General features: G+C 42.0%; 1 protein-coding gene across 3 annotated transcripts in view; it reads left to right on the top strand.

Moving 5' to 3' along the window:
- SMAD1 (SMAD family member 1) overlaps positions 1-26,738 on the top strand; it is a 43,643-nt gene that overhangs the window by 5,596 nt on the left and 11,309 nt on the right. For all 3 annotated transcript variants that reach the window (XM_036382868.2, XM_036382869.2, XM_054514745.1), the window contains exon 2: positions 14,821-15,444. In XM_036382868.2, coding sequence (XP_036238761.1) covers positions 15,045-15,444 — 400 coding nt within the window. In that variant the 5' untranslated portion in view covers positions 14,821-15,044. The remainder of the gene's footprint in view (positions 1-14,820; positions 15,445-26,738) is intronic.

The following is a 26,738-nucleotide window of genomic DNA, read 5'->3' as shown; positions in this document are numbered from 1 at the left end:
TAAGCCAGTGTAGACAGTCTGAATTATAGCACTTAATGGTATTCAGAAGTATATCACTTGTTGCATGTTTTTGTCATTAAAACTACTAAAATGCCAATCCACATCAAAGTGATCTATGGGCTATCAATCCAATATTGGGTAACTTGAAAATAAGATACCCATTAAAATTTTCTGTAGCGCTGAAGTGATTATAGACAGAATCATGAGAGTTTTCACTGTTTCCTTGTGTCTTTCCCCAGCAGGGGTGTAAGAATCTCATCTACCCTCCAGTTTTGACTGATCGACTTGATTCCTTCAGTACTTGGATCTTGTTTGAGGGGAAGCTGAAAATATAGATTTCAGCTCAGTACAGATTTCATCCCTGAGTAGAACTTGGATTTCAGGGTTTGCAGCATTACAGAGTTTCTTCTCCAGAAGTGGCAAGACTGCTGTACATGTTTAAGGGCATATCTAAGTAGATGAAAGCAAAAAAAGCATATGTGCACACACTTGACACTTCTGTAGCAGCTTGAGAAGTTTCCCGTGAGTTCAGAGAATCTTAGATGTTCAGATTGATTGGTGCATGCAGTGACCACAGTTGATGATGCCTCTACTTGGTTTTCTTTCTCACTTTGTTCCAACACTGCAAACTGGTATCTCATTCTTCTGTGTTGACATGAAAGATTAAATTACTGAGATATTTTTCTTGTAAATAATTTCAGACTTGTGATTTCAAGCATTTTAAGGCATTGAAAATAATATCAGCATTCTGTCTGAATGTAGCATGTTGAAACCAGGGCATGAGACTCTTCAAGATATTTTTAGTCTTACAATGGTGTGTATATAGGAACCTTCAAGTGGATAGGCATGCTGTATATGTGTGTGCACAAATGAATACCTAAGACAATATCACTGCTGTTGAAAGTTAAATTGTTTGGATCAGATAAAGGTAGGCTACACCTATATATAGTTGAGAAGAGACTGTAAATTTATCAAGGTCTGTGTATGTAATAACTATTTATATATAAATACTTAAATGCTGTTTAAATGCTTGAAATCAGTTTCAATTAAAGATGAAGTAAATAACTGGAGAATCATGTTGCAACAAATTGTGGCTTCCCCTTAAATGTGTTCCTAAGGGTGATAGGAGGAGGAAACATCTGCTGTTTGGTCAGATGCTGTTAATGAGCTGTGTATTTGACTTCATTCTGCCAGTGTATTTCACCTTTCTATCTGTTAGGTTTCGTTTGAATATTGACGTGGGAGGAATTAATCAAGTGCCCTTGTTGTCTTACATGCATCTTACTTTGTAAAGACATTGATTCAACTGATCTGTTGAGGGAAAAATATGTAGCTTGTAACTGGACATATTTTCTGTGGCAGGGGAGAGGGGCTCCCAAAACTTTGCCAAGATAAACATGGTAATATGTGTAAGAGTGAGCATGGAAGGTGATGTAGAACTGATATCTCCTACTCTTTCAGTTGATGGTTTAAATCTCTGGGGTGTTCCTGTGATTTATCCAGAATTATATCCTGAAGAACAGCAAAAAATATATGGGTTGGGTTTTTTTTGTTCTCTGTTGTTTTTTAACTCCTTGTCCTTTTCTTTCCAGCCCTCCCAAGATGTTGTAAAACAAACTCTGCTAGTGGTTTGGTAGGACAGAATAGTTGGCAGAACACCCTTGCTCACTGTTGGCCAGTTGTCTTTTTTCCAAGGTTTTCCAAGCTGTCTTACATGAAGCAAAAAATTTACTTTCAAGTTAGGCCACACACTAGCACCTGCATAGGAGTGGAGATTCTGCTCCCAGGTCCTGAGAAGTTACTAAAACTGGCTCATCAATAAAACACTGTCCTGTTTCTTTTGGTACCTAAATGCTCTGGTGTGAAATTTGACATACTTTTATGGTTTCTGGGCTGAAATATACCTTGGGGAAGGTAGGTTTGGATTTTTTTTAATCTAGGAATTTTAATCTAGGAAGGGCTTTATTTAGGTTAGTAAAACTACAAACTACAAGATGATTTTTTTTTCTGTTGGCTTAATTCCAGGTGTAATAAAATAATCCATCCTGCCTTTGCAGATGGGCTGGCAGGCAAACAGGATGTGAACATGGCAGGGCTTAATCATGGTTGCTTAAGGTATCTGGTGCTATAGTGATGAGCATGGGATGGGAACCTCTGTGGGTCAGAATTTCCCAGTAGCTCACAAGCAGTGAAAAATGGGGTGGAAAAGTGGCTTCTTACCAGGGCTGTATGTGAAGCAAGGTGACAGTGATGAGGATTTGTGTTGTAATTGAACAGGGCCATACATGAAGCCAAACTTCAAGGGTACAAGCATGAAGGGAGGAAGAGTGAGGCAATTCAGAAGGCTTCTGAATTCTCTGAAGTGGTCAAAATCAGGGAGAAAGCAGCTTTCTTGTGTGTCTGCCTGTGCACAGAGCTCAGTCCCTACCTCAGTGTAGTAGCCCTTGATGTGATGTTGTAGTTGTGCCAAAGCAAGTGGAGTTCTACCCAGCTTTCTTGAACCAGTTGCTTTTCTGAAGTGTGATCAAGTTAATTGGTCACACTTGAACCACAATTGGTGGTTGTTTTGGGAGTTTCACAGAATCACAGTATGGTTGAAATTGGAAGGGACCTCTGGAGCTCATCTGGTCCAGCCCCCTGCTCAATCATGGCCATAAAGGTTGCCCAGGACCATATCTGGATGACTTCTGTTTTTCCAGTTGTGTGAGAACTGCTCTATTGTTTTGTCCCAACAGTGAATAAAGTAGATTTGAAATTTATTTCAACTTCAAAAGACCTGCCAACATGTACATGATGGCTTTAGGGATTGCTACATGCATAATGCCATTACACTGGTTAATTTCAAATGTGTGGTAGTATTCCAGGAATCCCAAACACATCTAAAGCATGTGCTTGCTTCCCTGTACAGGGAGGGAAGAGGGAGATGGGAGGGACAGAGACCCAACTTGAGTGGCTTTACTGAGGTCTTACCGTGAGTCTCCAACATTCAAGACCAGAATTTCATCTCCCTTCACACAGTCTCTTGCTCTTTGCTCTTGTCAGACACTTCTTTTTCTTTTTATCATCAAGAAGATGGATGGATGGATGGATAGATGGATGGATAGATGGATGGATAGATGGATAGATAGATAGATAGATAGATAGATAGATAGATAGATAGATAGATAGAACATTCCTCGGTTATGTCATCATCTTAGTTCTGCTAATTACCTGGTGAATGCAGTGATGAAGTATACTAATCTGAAAAATGTGAATTTTGACCTTGCTGAATGTCTTGGAAAAACTGACTTACGTATAGGTTGCCACCTTGACTGTTGCAGTTTCCTGTTCTGCATTTTTGCCTGCTGCTGGTTTTACAGTCTGACATATTTAATAACAGGCCCTTTATTATCCATGCTAGCTAGTGTCAGTGTTAAGTGCTTTCTCTTGGATGTAGTAGCCAAAGGAAAAGTCGTTGTCTTTATTAGCTTAAAACTTAGGCTAATGCAATTATAGTTTCTGTAATGTGTCGTATTATATTTCATGTGGAAAATATTTTATAAATGCTCTTGGGTTAGAACTCTGCAGTGTGTGGTATTTTTGGATAGATGGATATGAAATTGCTCTTTTTTTTCCCAAGTTTGCTCTGTAGTTACTAGAGCAGAAGGCTCTAGTGTGTGTGGTGTTTTTGGATAGATAGATATGAAATTGCTCTTTTTTCCCCAATTTTGCTGTAGTTACTAGAGCAGAAGGCAGTGGCAGTAGAGGGGGGTTGAATTGCTTGCTGGAGTGTTTGGTTATTCAGAACCAGCCAAGGCCGGGCTCCTTGCTCTGGGGATGAGAGCAGGTTTTGCAAATCAGCTGAGGTACTCGTGTCTGAGTTTGAGCTCATCTTTGACCTGGATATCACTTAAAATTTGAGGGTGGCAGCTCCCTGAGATGGAAAGACCTCTTATGAGCTGGGTTTCTCTCAGTCCCAGGCATGAATTTCTTTGTGTAGGCTGCCTGGGTGACTTTGGTGCTCTGAGCTGATCCTGCAGAAGGTGTTTTTTGGTTTATATTGGTTCTGCCAGGTTAGGAGGGTGAGCTGACTGGCAGGTAGAGGGGAAGTTGTGTTGCAATATCAAGGCTGGCACAAGGGAGTCGAGGGAAACCTTTTTCTCTCTGGGTGGGAGCGAGCCCTTGTGGCTGCTCATTGGCTTGTGGACCTGTGACCTTGCTGGCCCAAGGCAGCTGCTGGAGGTAGCCAGTCACAGGCAGTGCTGTAGCACTCCCAGATGAAGACTTCCTTAAAGTGCTTGCCAAGGAAAGGTCTAATTTACAGGGTTTTTTTCCCAGATACTTATGTTGGTAATTAGAGAGACTTGGCTGCCAGCAGTGACGTCAGCCACAGAGCCCCCGTGTAGCTGTATTGGCAGGAAAAGGACAGTGATTAATGGTGCAGTATCTTTTATGGGGGGTGAGGGAGGACCCATGGAGAGCAGCACTTTAGCAAGCTTTCCTGGGCAAGTGTTGTTTTGCTAGTGTAAACTGCAAGCTGTCTTAGAGATGTTTTTCTAGTTTAATGCAACTGCATGAGCAGAACACATCTAGTGCATGTCCTGTGTGAGACAGGACAAGTGTTTTCCCTCAGGAGGAAAAGAATGTCCAAGTTTAACTTCTTGGTAGTATAAACTTTATTTTCCTCTTTAGAGGATGAAATAACTTGAAACAATTGGCAAACTGGGTACAGTTAGCAGCATTATCAAGAAATCAGAGAAAAGGCAAATACTAAATCCACTAAAAACCCTTCTGTAAAGGCAGATTGGTGTTACCAGAAATCACTACCAGTGATGACAGTTGGGACACCTGAAGCTGATCTGTGCTGTGAGCCAGTGCAGTGTTTGCAGCTTTCCTGGGTTCTGCACCACTGCATAAATCACTTTCAAATTTTTGGCTTTCGATCCACTTTTCTCAAAAGAAATTTGGAAAGCATTTGTTTTGGTGCTATATGATAAATGTGTTTAAAAGCCCTTACTCATTTTTGTTCCTTGCATCTTTGTAGTATATTTCTTAACTTTAAGGAATTAGACTATTTACAGATTTAATATACAAACTGTAGGTATTTCCCTAGTAGCAGGAGCTACTACTTTTCCCAGTGCTGGAACGAGGTACTCACTGAATTCCCTTGTAGCCTTCTGCTGTGCTGGGGAAGTCTCCAGAACATGGGAATCTGACTGTAAGATCTTTCTAATTTTTGTCTCTGGCTTGGCTAGGCTTCTTTGTAGAAAGCATTGGCATAAATGCTCCAGGGCTGTTTACTGCATTTGACTGGATAGCTGTTCCCTTTGCCCTTCTCCCCACCAGTTTATCAGGAATGACTCTTGCTCATGGTCAGACCCAACACATCTCCTGTGGTTTGGGAGCAGGGAGCAGTTGACAAGTGGCAGTGCTGGTGACAGGCTGTTTTGGCTCAAGTCTGATACTCCTGATTTTTTCTGTCACACCTTAGCCTACTTTCTTGCTTTCACTGATTTGGGACATGAGGACTCTCAATCTTCCAGGCCAGCCAGAAGTCAGGGTTGTTTGAGCCTAAAGGCTTCTTATAGTGGGAGCTGGGGAGTGCTGGTTTCAGCCCCAGAATTAAAGACATCTATGGACTAGCTAAAAGCCAAGGAGTCTGAAATCTTTGTGTGTTCTTTCCTTGCAGTAGCTTGTAGCCTAGAAGTAAGTAGTCTTGGCAAGCAACTTTGGAACTTGGAGTTCCTCTGTCCATCCTCAGTACCAGGCCAGCTGTGACTGTTTGTTCAGTAGCAGGCAGCAGTGGAAAATTTGGAAGCGTTGTGGCTGTTGTAAGCTAGCCTGCTGCTGACCTTGCAGAGCATGGGGTGTTTGGAAAATGCTGTGTTTTGGTGTCTCAGCTGTAAGAGACTTGCAGCTTTGCAAAACCTGACTTTTGAAACTTCAAACTGGTCTCAAAAAATTACGCTGGAGTGATTAATAGGTTGTCTTATTGCCATATGCAGAATCATACAGGCTCTGTTAAGAAGAAAAGCTTGCAGATAAGGGAAGAGTACTGAGTAATTCTTTATGTGGCTTGGTTCCTCTTCCAAAAGTCATGAAAAGCTTACAGATAACCAGGGAGTCAGACAGATTACAGCCCTTTTCTCCTGTTGTAAAACCTCTGTATTCCCAGTAAGCAGTGTAGGAGGATATCTCCCACTTCCTTTCAGGCTATGCTGTTCCCGACTGCTGCATTAACTATCAGCTCCTATCTGTGGGTTGAAGCCTTTGTACAGAACGCTCCAAAGCCTTGATCTCAGGAATATGAGAAAACAGTTTGACGTGAGATTCTGCAGATGTTCTGGCACAGGGCTGTGACAGCTGCTTTTGCCTCATCCCACAGTTTTTTGGATCTTTCTGACTCCTCCTGAATGTCTGCACCCTTGTTTTGCCCTTTTGGGAGGGGAAAGGTGTGTCCGTGACTTCTGGGTCTATCTTTGGTGTAGACACACTCAGAGTTGTACCTCAACTGCTGGTAAAGGCTGCAATCAACCCTTTATGTGTGTTTGTGGGTGTATTTTGAATTTTTTTAACCCAGAGTGTCCTTGACTTGGTCTCAAGAGGATCCCTGATTTGTACTTGCCTGTAAGTCATAAACTTTAAAGAGTTTAATTGTCTTGTGTGGAAGCTGAAGGGGCATCTATAAACACTGTGATCTTCCATTTATAAAGGGTCTGTGACTTAGGATGGCTTGATAAATACCTAGGAGCTACTAGGGAGTATTTGCTGATGGAGTTGTGCTCCTCAGTGTCCTGAGGACCTGGAGCACACTGGACTTTGTGTCATCTGGAGTCCAGTCCCGGTTTTCAGTGGGCCACTCGTGTCATGCTGTAATTAAATAATGTTTGATTGGACGGTGGAAGTCTGGCAAATATTGGTGTTTGTGTCTGAGTTGTATAAACTTGGCTTGGAAAGCTTTGTCATCTTTAAACACTTTCTCTGTCTAGAATGGTAGTTGTGAATTGCAGGGCACTTGATGAAATTCAGCATGGACATTTTAAAGACATGAAGAAGGTACAGCGTTTTAAAGGTTGTTTAAAGGCAAAAAAATAGCTCTTTAATTTTACAGATAAGGCAAAAACCAGGAAAGCTGGAAGAATCGTTTAAAATGAGGAAAGCTGGAGGAATCCTTTAAAAAAGTAAAGAAAGCATGCAATCTCATGAAATGCACTGAAATGTCTTCAGGGTTGGCAAACTGACTATTCTTATTTAAGGTGCATAAATGGTGGATGGAGGACTAATTTGTGGAAAGATTTATTTAATTTAACAGCATTGCTTTTTTGGTTTAATTTTCATCAGTTTGTTCTGTTTTGCTGAGACTTGAGCCAATAACTCTGTTATTGGTGAATAAGTAATTTTTCTTCTCAGTTTTTCTCATCTTTTGATTTGGTGAAGGATTCTGCTTTAAAGCTGGGGATCTTGAGCTGTAATTTAACATCTTTACTTAATCTCTGATAAATGAGGTCTGGGTCACAGTCTTTAGAAGTGGTTTAATGCAGCTGATGTAACTGTATTGGTGCAGGCTCTTGGTGAAATGAATCATTTGTAGGAGCAGTGGCTTGCCTCAGCTGAGCATAACTGGAGTGCATTTGGTGGGGTTCCCCTCCTTAAAATATACTCTGTTGGAGCACTGCTCTGGCTGGGGCTCACAAACCCCTTTTTAAATTCATGCAATCTGTGCTAGACTGTCCTGTTCTCTGAAGACAAAACACATCTTGCATTTTATGAGCTTCAGTCAAAAATTTTGATGCCTGAGTGGTGATGGGCATTTTTCTTTCTTTTCTGTTTTAAAGGTTTTCCTTTATGCTGCAGATGTATGTTTTAACTGCCTAAAAAAAAACCCTGAAAGTGACATGTCAGTAAATTTTCTGCATCTCACCTGTGAAGGAAGTTCCTCCCGCCCTGTGCTGATGAATTGGAGGGAAATGCTTTTTTCAGCTGATAAAAAGAAATAAAATTCCGTGCCCTTCCCAAAGGAGGAATTCAACAATTGGACAAGTGATGTGGGACCATGTGTTGGTTTGTAAAAGGATATAGTTTGTAAAGATGTTTCCTTTGATGCCTGTGATGAATATGGATGTGTTTCCCTTGGAGAGGGTTTTGATTAAATTATGCAATTAGAGCTGACCAGACAGATCTAAATATAGGAAGAGGTTTCAGTTATCCTGCCTTTGTGTGTATTAACACACCCACACAGATGTGTGTTTGTTATTGTTGTAAACAACACCTGTTTTCTAAAGACAGTTCAAAAAGTCAGGAAAGGGAATGGTCTTTGTGGAAAAAGGGAGTTACACAGGAGTTTTATGATGAAAGGGGGAAAACAAAATCAGTTTTCCCCAGATTTTTCACCTTTAAGAAAAGGTCTTCTAACTTACTTTGATAGGTTGGTGTTCACAAAGCCATGGCCAGTGCTGCAGACTGGTCTTAGAGGTTCTCCTGCATTTTTCAGGATTTGGTCTGTGTCATCTAACAATGCTGACTGAGATCCTTGGCTGCTTCTGTAGTCCTGAGTGCTCTTAGTGTCCTGGTGGGACAATGTGTGGAGTTTAAGTACAACACAGCACAAATGAAATGGATGAACCTGCCCCAAAGATGCACAATGAAATACCCACTGTGATGGCTGGTAATTCATAATGTCTCTTGCCAACTGTTTCTTTGGATATGTTTTTCTTTTGAAGGTCTTGTCATAGTTTGAGGATTTCTTTAAGAGACCTTTAGCTTGGAGACAGTGAAGAATGAAGAGTCTCTTCCTGCATAGCATTTAGGGGGAAAAAAAAACACCTTATGAACACTATTCTGGCAAGTTTTGTGATTCATAGCCTTGTATTCATCATATAGGTTATTTTAGTGAAGTTCATATTTTGCAATCCCATTTGTGCCAGAGTTTTGACTGAATCATCAAGTTGCAGTTCCTTCCTGACCTTGGTTAAAGTACTAGGCTGCGGTTTTAGGGATAATCTTTGAAAGCACATCCGATTCAGTTCGGCTGCTCGCCGGCACCAGAAGGGATTTGTGCACACCTGGGTGGATGTTTTGATCTATCCTACTTGTACTAGCCCTGCTGTGCACCAGGCTTACCCAGCTTCCTGAACAACCATCTTGGCAAACTTGGTTTTAGTTCTTTCCTGTAGTCTTGGCAATATAAAATATATATAAAATAAGCACGGCAAGGAGACCAGCAGGAGGTAAAGGAAGAGCTGGTGTTTTGTGACTTTGTGGAATCTCACATGCACCTGAATGCAAGAATGAGTAAAATTCCGCAGTGTGTTTCTCATCTCTGGTGAAAAAGGCAGGATTTGAGGATCTGGTGATCACTTAAGAGGCTGAATAGTGTTAGTGTTTTTTGTAAACATGGTGGAGATAAAACATATGAAGGATATGGTGTTTATGTTTGTTTTCATGAGTATGGTTTTCAGTAGGTCAAAACAGTTGCAAAGGTATTGGGAAGAACTGTTCTAAACCAGGACAAGGGCAGATCTAATTGTTGATGGATGTCTGTTAGAACTGGGAAAGAACCTTTGCCATGTTCTTTTCTCACAATGATATACTTGCTTTGAAAGACTGCTGTGCTATTTTAGTTACATTGGAGCACAAGATTCGGTGTCTCACGTCTATGGAAAGTGGGTATTTTTTCTGGGGAAGCAATAGCAAAGTCACCGTAAATCTGGCAAATCTGACAAATCTAGTACCTTCACATCCAGAAAACCTGTAGGAATTTGCTGTTGTCTTACTCCTGCAATCATGATAGTTGAGACTTCAAGGGCAAGGAGCAGTACCTTGTCTGCCAGAAGCCAAGTGGGGAGGTGTGTGGAAGAAAAGCTGTGGCTCACTGTAGAAACTGGCCCAACAATGTGTTCTTGGTTTGAACTTTGGGGAGCACTTGGAAGAGGCTGTCAGATCCTGATAATGTAAGGTTATCCCTTCATGCTCTGGACTAACAGGGCAATGGGCTTTTTGGGTTTTTGTTGCCTCTTGCCCTCCACTGGTAAATCCTACATTGCCCCTGCGGTTTCATTTTGCTCTCCCCCCGCCTGCTGAACTAAAGGGTGTTTGTGGGTATCTGGCAGGATTTTCCCTGAGGGCTGTACTGTGATCCATGGGAGATTTTCTTGGAAGGGCAGTGCCTCGGCCAAATAGCTCGAGGGATGGCTCAAGAGGAGTTCTGACAGAGTGGGTATTTTGGGCTGTAACAGAGGTTGCTTCACAGGACAGGCTGCAGATACCCATCCTCCTGGCTCTTGCTGGGTCCAGGTCAGGAAAAACTCTGCCTACTCTGTTAGGTACGATGAGGTGTTTTCAACACCAGTGTGTTCCTCTTTCCTTGAATGATATGTTGCATATCAGAACATAGGATCACATATTTCAGTGTGTTTTTGAATTCTTTGTGCCATGCCAAGAGAACATAAAAGAGTTAATTTTTTTCCTTTTTCTTCTTGTCGTTTTCCAAAGCTACAAAGGAAGCCAAGTCAGGTTGTCAGCTCTCTAATGAGTTCTACAGCACTCTGATGTGAAATGTGCTTTCTTTTTGCATGTGTGTTGTAATGTTACTGAGGTTTCTACTAGATTTAGTGCATTTTTCCAAGCTGAGCAAGATCTGATCTTCTGCCATAAGAAGGTGCAAAGAAAGAATTTGTTGACTAAAAGAAGGCTAATTCAGCAGAAGACTCTGGACTCTTCTGTTTCACAAATGACATTGCTTGAAGAAAGAAATTGAAACTTTTTGCTACTTGCTCCAAGAATAGGGAGCTAGATTAAGTTGGTGCACAGTATGTTGTTACACATTCTAGCATTGCAGCTGCTTAGACTTCATGCCTTTTAGTAATACATGGAAACTGTATTTATTCCTGCTGGAATAAAGAGGCAGCTCCCTGTCTTCTATGCCAAAATCTGTTTGGGTTTGTTTCTTTTTTAAAAATGGTCTAAATATTGTACTGATTACATGAGTTGCTGGAAATATGTGTCTCTCAGAGAGGGTGAATGACTAAATATTTTTAAAGAAGCAAATTAAAATCTCTCTGCTTATTATTTCTTTATAGTATTACTAAGTAATGGATGCTGGGAAGAGGTATGTTGACTAAGATAAATTGGATTTTTAAAATGTAGTCATAGACTAGACAGTTTTCACTATTAACAATTATTCTCACCGTGGTTCCTGCCCATTTTTATGTCTAACTGTGCTAAGCATATATTAAAAATATTTAATAGGATCCTTTTTGCCTGCATCACTGAGCCTATAATACAAATAATAAAATTGGTAGAAGAGTTAGAGTAATTTCTTGTTTGCCTGAAACTTGGGCTAGAAGTTGTTTTCCTCCCCCATCCACCCCTCTGGGAGAGGATCATCTAATTGTCCAAACCCTTTCTCCACCCATCAAAAACAGTCATTTATGCAAAGTGGGACAGTTTCCTATGGGATCTCCTGTGGGAATTTGAAAGCACTCTCATTGAATATTTTAATGTCTGCTTCATGTTGCTGATGGAGTAACTATCTTTTCTTTGAGGGCTAGAGAAATAGGACTTCACTCTTAGGCATTTTGCCTAAATATGTTTGTTTAAATACAAGGCTGGCTGGACAGATATATATAAAAATATAATGCTTACTTATTTTTTTATAGGCTGCATACAGGTTTGTGTGTTAATCCAAAAATTACAAAAAAAGACAACAGCAGTGAAGGAAGACAAATAAAACAACATCAGGATTTGAAAGGAGTTTGTTGATTCCAACACATGCATCAGCAGACAGAACACATAGTAAAAAGTGCATGGGTTTGGAAGTGTAGAGAGTGTCTGATAAGTGGGTAACAACTCAATTTCCTTTAAACTGATGCCAGATGCCTTTTGGAGAGTGTTCTGTTGTTTGGCCCAGGTTTCTGTTTCATCCCTACCTCGTGAATAAGCAGACCCTTCCAGGGCTGGTGGTCACTTAACTGCTGGAAATACTAACTCCCATTTTCCCAGAAGGGCACGTGGATTTGGGGAACAAACACACAGACTGTGTCATCTGCTGACTCGTGGTTTAATCTTTATTTTGCACTTCCAGCTGATAAGACCACTTTGTGCAGAAGTAATACAGGAAATGATGCAGTGCAGAAACCAAGAGTGGCAGAAAGGGAAATGGAATGTACTGGCAAGGGCTCAGCCCTGCAGACAAGCTCTCTGCTTCTTGGAAACAAAAATCTCAACATACATTGTGGTTTGGGTTTTATTTGTTTGGTTTTGTTGTTGTTTTTTTGCTTTGTCTGTTTGTTTGGTTTTTGGGTTTTTTAGGTTAATGTTGGTTTTGGAGCTTAGAGAAAGTAGTGTACAGCAGCCTGTGAGTTTTGTCCCCCTTCCCTTATCTTGCTGCTTGTTCAGGGCTTGGGGTGTGCTTTGGCTTTGTTTTGGAGGCAGGACTTGAGCAGGAATCCCTGGCTGGAGGCTGGTGCCCAGCTGGGTCCTGCTGAGCTGCGTTATTCCCAAGCTCACCTCCAAGCACTGTGCCTAATGCTGTTCCTCCTGCTCCCAGCAGCTGTTGCCACAGAGATGCCATCACAGCTTTGATGGTGAGGGTGAAACTTGTTTTGGAGTGCATGATTGTGGGAGTGGAATATGTGTGTGCTGCAGGATTTGATCCAAAGACTTCAGAGAATCTGTTCCTTTGGTCTGACTGCTTGGGGCTGCATCCGAGCGTCATCTTAGTCTGTGCAGAGCCCATGTAGTAGCCCATGTTAGGGCTGGATTTTCAGGCACTGATATGAGCACACAGTCTTAACAGACAGGACTTTTCCTTTTTCACAGCAAGTAGCTGGGTGAAAAATGGGTCAGGCCTGGGTAGAACCACATCTGCAAACATTATCGATGTTGAATGAAGCTCGGGCCAAAATGTAGACTTTGTACTTCCTCCTTTATTAGAGCTTCAACTCAAGCCTTTTAAGTCTCTTCTGTTTAATTCAAATGGAAGTGCTTTACTTGATAAACTACTGGAACTTGTAACTTTTGTGTGTGGAACTTGTATCTTTTGTTTGAAAGATACGTAGAATATTGATTGAGGTACAGACTATATATGAATTGGGAATAACTCAGTTACAAACATTTAAAGCACATGCACTGGGGTTCTGGTAATTCAGTTCTTAAATTAGCACAGCATTTTAATAGAGCACTTTACAGTGCATGTAAGGATAAAGTATACCTGGAGTACAGTCAGTGACAGTAATGGGGTTTCAGTTCATTTGACAGTATAGCACATGCCCACGTAACAAAACAAATTCTTAAATTTGCCCCAGGCTCATGCAAATCTTTCCTTGCATGGACATTATTATTTCAAATCCACTTTTTAGCATAAAAGAAATGTACCAGTTTGAAGTGTAGGTAGATGTGGCCTGTGTCTTAGTCCATAATCATTATTCCCATAAATGTAGTTTCTGCAGTCAGCCTAGTAAAACTGAACCTCTGCAATTAGGTAACTGTTCTAGTGACAAGTTAATTTGAATAAAGTAGATGGTTTTCAGCTTAAAATTCTTCAAATGTAGTGGAATACTATGAAACCATTGCAGTGTATGACAGTCAAGAGGGTAAGTGTGCCATAGCATTTGCAGTTTTCAGGTCTACAATCTTGGTATAGCTGTGAATTCCTGTCTGATGTGGGTGTGCTGACACCTTCTATTCTCTGTGTCTGTAGATTGCTGATTGGTTGGGTGTTTTTTGTGTTGTTCTGATGGCAACAAAAACATTCATATCCTTTTCCCCTTCCCCCTTCCTCTGCAACCTGTTGGTATCCAGTCCAGGATATGTTTCCTGTCTTGTCTGTCTATTTGAAAATCAGTGGTGTGGTGCTCTTTGTCTCATTTTCCACCCCCTGCCAGTCCTGGGTCTCTTCTGTTTCCCTTGCCAGAGCCTTTTGCCTGCTTCCATCCTGGACAAGGACAAAACACTGTTGGGACTCCTGCAGATGTGGCATTCCTCCCCCTCTTGACCCATCTCTTCAGTCCCATTCCTTGTCTCCCAGCTTGAGGACAACTGTGCTGTCTAAAATCCTCTTATGACTTCCTTGTCCTTCCCACTCCTTCATGAGTCCTTGAGTATATCAGGCAGACATTGCAGCTCGAAGGGTCAGTGGATAATCAGTGAGGTTCATGATAGCTTTCCCTTATGGGCTGCTCAGGAGCTCTGAGGGCTCTTGGGTGGGGTGGGCAGATGCAGTTTTCTTTCTCATGTGAGTGAGTGAAGGACAAGATCTTTCTAGTTTCACTTTTTTTTTTTTTTTTTTTTTTTTTTTTTTAATTTGTTCCTCAAGTAGGTGAAACTGAACTGGTTTGGTTTTGGTTTTTTTTCAGATTTGAGTTATATTCAGGTCTAGTGCAGTGATTTTTGAACTTCATGCCTGGCAGTTTTAGAGAGAGCTGGGCAGCACATTGCTGTTGAAGAATATTGCTTCCAGCTGCTCTCTAAAATAAATAATAAAAAAAGCACTAGTGATCCTGCACTGTTTCCTTGGGATGTTTTGCTGCTTAGGGTTGCAACAGCTGACAGGCAGATTGTAGCACCCCTCACACTTAATAGTGAAAAATTTAAACTAAGGGACTGTTTTAGGCTAGATTTTACATTTCTAATATAGGGATGTACTGGGTTCAGCAGGAGGTCCTGCTGCTTAAATTTTCATCAGATGTGCCTTGTGTCCAGTCCTGGAGGTTGTCAGCATTTGTTGTTGTTTTGTTGTTAGTTGTTTTTTGATCACACCACTCTTCTGGGTTGAGGTGGGGGATATTTTTAACTGCTAAAGGTAAAATCCTTTTTTTCCTTCTTTCTGATACTCTCCTTTAGGTTGTCAACCAGAAGGATTTAGAATAATGAGAAGGTTGTGACCATCACGGGGGGATGTCAGCGCTGCCTTCCTGGGACTGGAGGATCGAAAAGGAGAAAGGACCAGAACTGTTTGATCCAGGCTGCTTTTGACTGCTGACTCAATCTGCTGTACCCTGGTGGTGGTGGAAGAACAGGGCAGTTGTTCCTGCTTGGTTCTGTGGTATCACCACGGCAGGGTCACCATGAATGTAACAAGTTTATTCTCCTTCACCAGCCCAGCAGTGAAGAGGCTGTTGGGGTGGAAGCAAGGGGATGAAGAAGAGAAGTGGGCAGAGAAAGCTGTTGACGCATTAGTGAAAAAACTGAAGAAGAAAAAAGGTGCTATGGAGGAGCTGGAGAAAGCACTAAGCTGTCCTGGCCAGCCCAGCAACTGTGTCACAATCCCTCGTTCCCTGGACGGCCGGCTCCAGGTGTCGCACCGGAAGGGGCTCCCGCACGTCATCTACTGCAGAGTGTGGCGCTGGCCCGACCTGCAGAGCCACCACGAACTGAAACCTCTGGAATGCTGCGAGTTCCCCTTTGGGTCAAAGCAGAAGGAGGTTTGCATCAATCCCTACCACTACAAGCGGGTGGAAAGTCCTGGTAGGTTCTTCCTTGTTTGTACCTTTACACCTTATCTGAGCAATGCAAAGTGTGGCAATTAATTATGTGACTCATCGGCTTAAATAAGCAAAAGTGGCTGTTTGCACATGTCACATTCTTCCTCTGCAATTTATCTGGATGTAAGCATTAATTAGCAGTTCTCCCTTTCACAGGGATGAAGGCTGCACTTGTGCAAATGTTTTAGCACTACACAGAGGTAGTCTTAGTATGTGTCTCAGGCTGCTGGGCTTGGTATCATCTGGGAATGTTGGTACCCACTATCCCTCTGTTAATTTGTTGTTTACTCAACTGTGCAGATCTGTAATTTTGTATGAAGCGTTGCAGGCTAACATAAATGATTTATTTGCATTATCTGTGCTTGAAAACCATTCTGACTCACAGCAGGAGTAATACTGCTAGTATTAGTAGTAGTATTTTGAAATTATTATTTCAATTTATCACTTCAGTTTCTTCAGAAAATAATATTGTTTATAGTGTCTCTCACAATTGTTGCCTTTTAAAAAGATTCTGAGTTTAGACAGCAGGTTATAATCCTCTCATTTTGAACTTTGATAGCACTGTTTGATTGTATGTGAAATTCTACTGCCAACTGTTCTGCAAACACAGTTTGCTTACCTGTTACCCACTGCCTCACTTTTTTTCTTAAGGTGCCACCCATCCTCTGTCCAGTCTCCTCTTCAAGGGCCAAGCCTCTTTTGATAACTCCATGCTTAATTTCACTCATGCAAGTTTATTATCAGGGAATACTTGCAGGGACTAAGATGAGCTGTGCTTGGATGTGTCATCACTAGTCTCCAGCTGTTTGTGAGGGTGTACAGCTGCAGAAATGCACTGCAGGCATGGGTGGACTTCCCTGGTTTAAGTGTGGGAAGTCCATGAGTGTTAGCCATTTCCCAAACTCTGCAGCTGTCTGTAGAGTGGCAAGGATACACAGAACCATGATGGAAATGAGGTTGTTGCAAGATTGTTTTGCTGTGGATGGAAATTGCATTTGTCTTGGATCTGCAATGCACAGTGCATATCTTGATGTTAAATATTTCCCTTTGCTGTGTTAGTATTAACTTGGAAATCATGTGAATGGCAGATGCAATACCCATAATGTATGTATTTACACAGCAGCAGCTTGAACAAAGGAACTCAGCTCTGGAAAAATTTAAAATTAAAAAAAAATCTCAGCAATTTCATGTTAAGTACAAGAGGAATAATAAATAGTAATATATTTCTACTGCTAGTTGTGTGCATATGTCTGGGTTGGTTGCTTGCATTCAGTATTCCAAAATACTGAAAATGAAGATTCCTGAAACACCTCTCTTTCAGGATATCAGACTGAGCAACAGTTGGGCTCTTACTGTAATGCCAGATTACGTGTTCTAACTCATTTTGATTTAGTATTGAAAACAACTGCTGAGTTTGAGAACATTCTCATCTGGACCATTCATGTCACATTTAAAACCAGATGTTTGTAAATATCCTGTCACTTCACAGAATCACTTAGGTTGGGAAAGACCTCTGAGATCATTGAGTCCAGTCTTTGACCAGACACAACCATGTCAACCAGACCATGGCACTCCACATCCAGTCTTTCCTTAAACACCTTCAGGGATGGTGACTCCATCAGCTCCCTGATCATCCTTTCTGTTGAAGGAATTCTTCCTAATATCCAACCTAAACCTCCGCTGGTGCAGCTGGGGACTCTGTCCATATTCTGTGTTTACTTCAATGAGCTATGCAAGACAGAAGAAAACTTTCAAAAGATATCTAACTAAAATGTACATTTTTGGCTGGGTATGTAATGTAGGAGGGGTTTGTGTTTGGTCAGACACAGATTGTTTTGAGGGATGCTGCACAGAGCTGAGTGGGAAAACAGCTTTTGGAAACAGGGGGTAGCTGAACTTCCATTTGGCTTAGAGAGCTGTGCTCTATAACTTCTGACTTCTTTTTTCCTGTCCTTTTCTTGTTCTTGCTGTCCTCCAAACATGAGCTTCATCTTCATTTCGTGACAGTCACTCCCAAATTCTGCTAACCATTTTTTCCCGTTTTTGCCAGGACATTAAAACACCATTATTGTCACATAAGTGCTTACACTTTGAGATTAATGGGTAGTGGGAATTAATGCATGAGTCACCACTTAAAACAATCTATGGACTCGAGCAGGTATCAAGGTTTGTGTTTCCCAGAAGGCTTAGACATGTGTTTTCTCTTGACAAAGCAAAATTGGAAACTCAGATTGTGTATGATACATGGTTTGTGTGCAAGGTACATCTTGAAGCTCTGGCTCTGCTTAGCAGCGTGGTCTCTGTGTTTAACTGTTTTGTGCAGAACCAGTTACTGGAGATCTGTAGGGTGTGATCCGTGCATGGGATGGCATCTATCCCTTCATTCCTCTGCTGATTGTTGTGTGATTTGTTTCAGTGTTGTGCAAGGTTTGAGGAATGGATTAGTGGTAAATCCTCAAATATGTAAAGTCAGGTAGTGCTCTTTGTTGGGAAGTCACTGCTGTGGATACATCTCCATTTCCACAGTGCCAGAGGCATGAATGGATTTTCTACCTTGACACCTTATTCCATTCTCACCGTTTACCTTGTGAAGATAAGCTTGGAAAGCATGAGAACTGGCATTCTGTGGTGTGTCTGCCAGCTACAAAGCTACACCTGAACCCAAGTGAGATTTTTCTGTTAGGCAGCCTGGATAGGAACAGGTAGTAAACAGTGAGAGGAGGCAGAAAACTATCAGCAGTCTCATGGAGGCAATCTCCCAGTGTCCCTGCACAGGAGGGGAGTGTGGCATCTGGCAGGCACATGGGTGTGACATGATAGCACCATGCTGATGCCTGACCTGACCAGGAGGCTCTGCACAGGCACAGGGGCCTGTGGTGTGTCAGTCAAGAGAAGCTAAAGTCACAGAAAACTGCTTTTGGGCACTTGGCAAGCTCAGTGCCCTCAGTACGCTCACGTGGGCACAACAGCGTGGGGACCCAGGGTGGAGGTGAGGAAGGGGGGCCCTCCTGTGACACTGTGACACTCTTCCAGCCTGGAAGCAGGGAGCTGATGGAGCTGTGCTCTGTGGTGGGGTGCATGGGCTGCTCCTGCTCCTTGTGTTGTGCCAGCCCACAGTTCCCTTGTGCTGAACCAGATCACAGGCACTTGTCCTCTCCCTGCTGTGTTATCTTCCAGGCTGATCAGGGCAGCACAAGGGCTTTGTTCTGGCTGCAGGAACATCTGTACCAACACAGCCCTGTGGAGAACATCTGGGAAGGAGTGGAGGTGGAGGGACATGAGAGGAGAAAGTAGAGACTTATTGCTGGGAGTGGGAACGCAGCCTTGCACTTTGAGTGCCAGGGAGAAATACCTCCTTGAGATGGGTTAAAGTAGCTCACTGCTGCTGTTCCCTAGTCTGTTGTGTGCAGAATTATTTCTGGAGCAAGGTAGTTAATGGCTGTCAGATTTCTCCCTTGGCAAGGCAAAGCTTTTAATTAAGGAGGGCAAGGTCTGAATTTGATGCCTCTTGAAAATTGGCACACTTAGCTGAGCTACTGCTTGCTTGGCTGAATCTGCTGCTTCTCCTCAGTTTTATTTTTTGGTTTAGAGATACCTGTTGGGATTATCCTTAACTATGATCAAGACTTGCTGAATAATTAGGTGTACTGCGTACACAGAGGCTGGGAGGAAAAACCTGACACGATGTTTCTCTTCCCTCTGAAAATGCCACAAATGACCTCTCAGGGTTTGCTGGAGCATGTGTCCCTCCTGAGACACTTCTTCCAGTCTCTTATTCCTCAGGTTTCTGTGGAGATACAGCCTCTGCTGCCTCTGTCCTCAGTTATGGCAATGGGAGCAGATGAAAGCTGTCATCCAGGATTTTAGGGGAAAAAAGGGCCTGGATCCTGTTTGCTCTAAGAGCAAAACAAAAGGAATGGAGTATGGAACAGGGAGGATGAAGAGGTGCGTAAATTGCCACTGCTATTAAAAATAATAATAATAAGTCACACCTCTAATGTGGCTTTAGGGGAGGAGGTTCGGTTCTTTTGCCTTAGCTAAAGGGGAAGGAAGGAAGATGAAGAAACTGAATATTTAATTTTCTTAAAGTGCTAGTGAGCACTAGCTCTCCTCCATTCTGATGCAGATTTGTGTTTGCCTCTATTGTGTTTGCCCCGTCATCCTGCTAGGTTCTGATTTTATAATATGCTACAAAGGAGGCAGAAGAGAAATTAACTTTGTTTTCATGTTTAACGTGTGGAAGTGGTTGAAGGTGCAGTGTTTCTGTAGATGGCTATCCCCCATTTTTTTGCAATTACCAATAAAACATAGCTAAAAAGGGCTGAATGGTTTTCCTCTGTTAAGCTTCTCTTCTTCAGAGAGCTGGCTTTACAAAGCTGATGGTGCCAATGTTCCAGCCAAACTGGGGGCAAGCAGTGGTGGCTTTTTGGTGATGCAGACAAATGGAGTGTCATAACAGTTGAATTTTCACAGCTAAAAACTGTGATGTTACTTTCAATTATAACCATGAATTCAAAGTGTGTTTCTGCTTCAGCAAGCTTGTTGCTGGCCAGAAACACTTTACCTGTATGAACAGCTGCTTTTTGCCCCAAGAGCAGGCCAGGTCTCCAGGCTCTGAGTAGAGTGGTAGGTGTGTCATGCTGCTTTTGCTCTTGGTGTGGACTCTCTGCCTATGACTTTAACATGATTATTTTCATACTTGTCTTTGATCTCCTCTGCTTTTTGCTCTCAGTGAGGCTCTGAAAGGCAACACACCTACTGCAGGCTCCCACAGATCCAGGCCTGGTGGAGGAGAATGCCAGCAGTGCCAGGCACCTGGGAGAAGGGGAGGGGAGGGGAGGAGTGGGAAAGGCGAATGGGAATTTGCTTTTTGTTGCTGCATCCCTTCAGACTTAATATGTAGAACCAAGTTACAAAAATCCTCGTTCCTGTGTGATTCCCATAGCAAGATTTCTGCACCTCTGCAGGCTGGGGGTGAGGGAGCACAGTGTCATCCCTGAGAAATTTTGCTGTGCAGCCATGTGTGCACTTGGGTGTGACTTTAAAAATAGCATTGCTACAACAGGTGGGCACAATTATAGGATGGTTCCCCAAAATAGCAAAGGCAACTGTCAGTTTGCTTGGCAAGCAGAATAAAACTTCCTTCATTTTGGCTTTGCAGAATTCAGTTGTAAAATTCCCCACCAGAGCCGAGCTGGGGGAGAGGAATTGAAATGAGGAGGTGGAAGGGGGGAATGGTCTAACAGCAGGGCTTTCCTTGTCTAGCCTCACCACATGTCAGAAAAAGAAAGTGCAGTAGAGGGATAAAAGTTGTCAAGAAAGATATGTTTCTGTCGTATTCTATGTGTGTTTTCTTTCTTCAAAATTTACCAGACACAGATGTTTCTTCTGATTTGAAAGACCAGACTTCCAAGTTTTAACCTACTCAGTAGGATGGTGACTGTGGCTTTGGTACAGGTAATTTGAACTCTGGTCTGTGTAAATGTCTGAGTTAATACACACTATCACTGTGACTGCTCCTCCACCAAATCTGCTTACAAGAACTGCCTCACTAATGTGCATACAATTAGTGCTGAATTCTGAGATTGACCTTGGCAAATGTCAGTTTAATCAGAATGTCAGCTTATCAGAGCATCCGCAAATAAAATCTAATGTTAGCTGAATATTGTAATGCAGGAAATGTCCTAATATTACTTGTCAAATGCAGTTGGACCAGATGTCTGCTGTAAAAGCAAAGTCAGTAAAGTAACAAGTGTTTTGCCTTTTTTTTTTTTTTCCAAGACATACAGTCTTCATTTTTAACTATGCAAAATGACAAATCAAGCTTTGGGGTCTCCCAGAACTGCAAAATAAAATTAAGAGTTGAGAAAACAGGACAGCTGTCAGCTTTCTCCTGGAGTAGAAAGTTTGTCTTTTTGTCACCCAAAACAGACTGCTGAATAGCTATAATTACTAGAACAGAGGTTTGGAGTGAAAGTTTCAAAGACTGGAATTTCTCCTTTTGAGAAACCAGCAAAGCAAAGCTGTGATAGATACCACAGCCAAGGGTTATTGGAAGAGCTTTAAGGAGTTCGATCCTCAGAGATTCCTTTTGACACAATGCTTATTAATTTTATATTTTTAACCAAGAATTACTCAGGCAACACAAGAAAACCTAATGACATGAAAAGTGTTCTCTCTACACACTGTTTTACTGTTTACAAGCAAGATCTTGGCAAGGCCTGGCAGTCAGAATGACTCCCTGGTGCTGCAGAGAGCAGCAGGTCCAGCTGAGCATGTGTTGGTACCTGCTCTGTTCCCACCTCCCACCGTGGGACTGGAGTGCTCATCAGGATGCCACAGCCAGCTTCAGCTGCTGTGACCTCAAAGGCAGGAAATGAAGCTGGGAGTCTTCAGGAGGGTCCAAATTTATTAGTTTAACACTGCTGCTGCCATTTGTTGCTTTTGTTTTTTTCTCCTTCTCCTAACTCTTCCTTTTTGTTACAATTTAGTCTTCCCAGGATTTTCTTATTTCCAGATAGCGTGAACTTTTGGTTTAGGATTTTCCTCCTTCCCAACCTGCAGTTCTGTTTTTCTGGCAAAACATACGTGGCTTTGCATAAATTCAGATGAAAATGCAGCTATGTAATGCTTGGAAATTAAAGCACTCTGTCTAATGATAGTGTTGTCAGGTCTTCATTAGCACTGAGGGCCCTGTTGTGGTACAAACCCTTTTACAGAACATATGTCAACCAAGTCGTGGTTCTTAATTGCTTATATTTTTCTTTTTTCATTTATTTTATAATTTCTTTTTTTTTTTTTACAGAAGAAGTAGAATCTACTTTGGAAAGGAAAGTGGATTAAAGTCTGCTTTCTTATATGTGGCCCCTTGTATTTCCTTACATGCTCTTTCAATTTCCATACGTGGAAAGAGAGATAGCTACCCAAATTTTCACATAACATGCAAAGGGTGTGGAAAAAATGAGCCCTTGAGGGAAACTAGCTGTCATCTGGGCCTTGTGTAATCAAAACCCATCTGGATAGAAAATATGCTTCTTTGAAAGTACAGCAGGTCCTTTGGATTGGATTAGTTTGAGGTTTTTCATAGAGAAACTTAAAGAAGTTATGTTCATAAATTGGATACTTTCTGTGTTTGCTAAAATCATTATCTCTGGAATGTGAAAATAGAACAAAAAAGAAAAGTAAGAAGATCTTTATTTAGGATAGCACAGCTGTTAGTTTTCTGAAGAAGAACAGCGTGACACGCTGGAGATAAAAAGAGTAGAGATCAGTTAGTTTCTTCAAAGGGCCACTATTACATTTTCATAAAAGCATTTCTTCCTTGGCGTCGTTAGTCAGAACATTTATCTGAAAGCCAGGTTGCCTTTGGTCTATCTTCTGTATTTTTGGCATTCTTGGCTCCTAGATGAAATAGCCCTGTGGGTTAAATTGCCCTGTAGCTCTAATTTCTTTAATATAGCTCCTCTTGTTTGGTGCAAGCATACTTGGTCTTATTTGCATGGTAAAAACAAGCTCCCCGATTCCCAGGCTGGCTCGACAGACACAGGATCTCAGCTACAGTTCCGCAAGCATACCCAGCCTGCTTCCTGCGGGTTTGTCCCCTCTTCCTTACTAGTAACCTTCCTGGTACCAGTCCTCAGCTGCAGGTCCACGTCCATAGAAAAACTTGGGAGCAAAATTTAGCCACACTATAGCACATAAAACCTTTTAATCTGGTGCTTGAAGAATTACAGAAATCAAGCTGTCGGATGACTTGTGGTTCTACTCCATTAACTTTAATGAGCTTGACTTGGCAAATCTGTTGCAGCAGCTTTTTAAGACAACAGTGTATTCAATATTATGTTTCCTTTAAATATATGCTGATGATACTGATGTTAAATTAAAAAAAAAAAGAAAATTAATTTTTTATTGTATCAGCATTCCCTTCCGCTGAAGAGGAAGGGAGGAATTGTGTTTGCAAATAGTCAGAGCCACATCCTGCGGAGATCTGCACAGCAAAGATGTGCACTGCTTCATTAGTTCATAGCAACAGGTGTGCTGGCTTAGCACCGAATAACTCTCTCATGCTCTCTCCCCTTCAATTATACCTCTTCCTGGAGCTGGCAGCTGCAGCAGAGATCAGCCTCCTCCCCTGCTGCACTGAGCCTCAGTAATTTGTTATTCCATGTGGCTGAGGGCTGCAACCTGAGCAGAAGCTCAGCGCCTCACACAGGGGCGAGGGGAGCAAGAAGGGTGTGTGTCCCCCTGTATGGTTTGAGCTCCTGGCAGCCTTCCATGCTCCAAAGGGCCCAGTCCCTGCTCATGTCTTTACTCCTGAGTGAGCAGCACTCAAATTAACTCCTCTGTGGCTCCACTAGGAGCAGCTTCCCTGCAAAGAAGCTGGGAGCTGCAGAGAGATCAGGTTCTGGCAGTGACTTGGAGTTGGACTAATTGGAGCACTGCAGGCTCTGTCCTACCTGATGTGGCCTTTCAGGGCTTTTCCTCCTCATTGAAGGTTTTGTGTATGCAGGGAGGATGTGAATTAGGGGCAGCACTTAATATAAATTCTGCAGTGATATTTTTGAGACTATTTGTGTTGTATCAATACCAGTTGTATTCTTTTTCCCCCTTTTCCATGTGCATTTTGAAGAAGTTGGCGTTTAATCACTTGTGGTTGGCGGAGTTGGACAAAAAGCATTGGTTTGCATGAAGGACACCTGGGAAAAGGAGACTTGTTTTTATCTCAAGTCCTTCTAAATTTTGCCAGTGGTTCTGCCCAACAGGAGAAAACATGTATATATACCTTGGGAAAATCTGGCACTGCATTAATTTAATTACAGAAAACATACAGAAAATATCCTGTTCTCCTGCTATTTTAAAATGCTGTAAGTCATTTGGCTTCCTCTGATGTCATGTGTGTCATTGTTTAATGTGAGGTAGGGGATGGGAATGGTAGGTGATGTACTTTCTGCACAAATTAACTCCATAAAAGTTAATGGTTTGACCTTCATCCACAGGAAAGGAAGAGATAGGAAAGCTGTGTTGTTTTAATGCTTAGAAAAGTAAGGAAGAATCATAAAGACAGGAAAGGGAAAATACATTTTAACACATGATCTCATTGTTAATTTTTTCACTGGTAATTTATTATCCCAGCAAATGTTGACTCTGACAATTAAATAGTACTTGACCTAGCTGCAAAAGGACTGTTTGATTTAACAGAACAAGCTTAATTCTGAGAAACCCTAATATTCAGAGAGCTTGGCTCTGATATGTTGAGGATGAGGGGATTTGTGATGTCCACCCGAATGCTGAGTAACTTTTTTATAATAGCCTTTTCCAGTGGCATGTCAGAATGGTTGTGTTGGAGCAAGAGACCGTCTGCACAGCTGGGGGAGATGCAGCTTCTCCTGGGGTGTTTTGCAATTGAGAACTTCCACAGAATGACAGATGGATGTGTTTTGTTCCAGAAAACACATAATTAGGAACTTTGCCTATGCCTTGTAAAGCGGAGTTGGGTTTTTTGACATCTAAACAAATCTACTTAAGGGTGACATCTGCCTCAAATATTTGAGATCTCTTGGACTCTCAGTAAAGTTGCTGTAAGAAATTGAGAGATCAGATTAAATGCTTAAAACCTGCTTCTGCTTGGGGAGCCTAAATTTCAGTAGTGAGGGTTTGGGGTTTTTTCAGTGTATGTTCAATGAAGATTTCTGGGATCAGACTGCTCCTGCATTAATGCCACTAGCAGGCAAAAATGGGAGCTTAATTACTCTCTTAGGCATATGCAAAAAAAAAAAATCTGAGCAAGGGAAGCCTACTTATTTTCTTTTTAGTTAATCTGTGACTTTAGGAATAGAGAGTGAGTTTTTAGTGTGACATTCATTTATATCCCTTTTAAGCATGAACCTATACCTCAGACCTGGGCTATGTGTTGAGTGTTTATCCTGGTACTCTTGGACTTCAGGACAGTAAAGTAAATACCTTAATGCTGCTTCTGTAATAGCAAAGTGCTGGAGGAGTAAAGATGCCTCAGTGTCCTGGAAGAACCTGTTTGTCATGTGAAGAAAATGTTGGTTTGGTTTTTTTTTTTGGCAATTAGTTTGTAATTCAGGCTTTTAATAAAGCAGCTGTCTCCAAAACACTTTTCTTAATCTGAATGGTAGCTATGTCTGTGTAGGCTTGTTGACTACAAATGCTCCTGTTCCTCTTCTGTGTGCCCATGTGTTGAGGCCATAGCAGGAGTCTCAAGGAGAGGCGATGGTAGCCTTGGCTTGTTTTTCCTGGGTTTTGTTGGCTTTTTGGCACCCTCTCTTGAAGGCAGACTATCTGAGGGGGGGTGTTTTCCAGTCCTGCTCAGACATGGAGTTGGGAAATGCAGGTTCTAAAGGGAGACGACGTGAAGAGGACTTGATTTTTTATTTCTCTTGCACTACATTTTGCATGGACCTCCCTCTTCCTGACCTTGTCTCTCCTCTCCTATCCATCACCCAGACATTTCTGTGGAAAGAAGAGCTTTTAATCCTTCAGTTAGCTTGGACTTTGCTGTGAGGCATTCAAAGATAGAAGCCGAGGAACTGGAAAAAGAATTGATTCTTTTATCTTAGTGTATCTGGTGTCATGTTCATATTCCCAGTTTGAAAGAGACCTTTGTTTCACAGCTGAGAAGGCTTCAGAAGTGTGGTGAGACTCGTACTTTCTGATCTTTCTCTGATCCCATAGTGGCACATAGTTGCAGCTCAATTGCTGCTCAGTTGGTTTTTTTGAACTACATAATTCTGTTTAAATTGCACAGTTTGTAAACTGACTTGAAGAGTTAATAACTGTTTTAATAGAAACTTGTAAGAACATAGTCTAGGTTAAAAATAAAATTACAGCTGTTGGGAACAGACTGAGTTCAAGGCTTATTAGTATTGTCTTCAGAAAAAAAAAAAAAGTGTTCTTATTAGCAAAGGTTTGGGTTACAGGCCATTAGATGATTAGTCCAATGACAAGTGCAGCAGGAGGAACTGCATGTCAGCATTGTCAGGCTCTTCCCAGCACCTCTTCGTGCGAGTGAGACTGAAACACAGAACTGTGGTTTGTTCTTGGCTCCTCTTCCCTGGCCCTCTGTGAAAGCAGGCTCCCATCTGGCAATCCGGGGAGCTGCGGGTTGGAGCTGTGCACTATCCGGATGTGAGGGAAGGAAGGAGCTCTTGCTTGGACATGTGCTCCTGGCTTTGGCTACCTTGTTTCTGAGGCACCTGCGGATATGCCGGGGCGGGGGAACAGTGTGGGGTTTCTCCCCTCTACACCTTCAGG

This window comes from Molothrus ater, chromosome 4 (assembly GCF_012460135.2).
Source record: "Molothrus ater isolate BHLD 08-10-18 breed brown headed cowbird chromosome 4, BPBGC_Mater_1.1, whole genome shotgun sequence".
NCBI classification, from domain to species: Eukaryota; Metazoa; Chordata; class Aves; order Passeriformes; family Icteridae; genus Molothrus; species Molothrus ater.
This window is presented reverse-complemented; position numbering and strand designations above follow the sequence as displayed.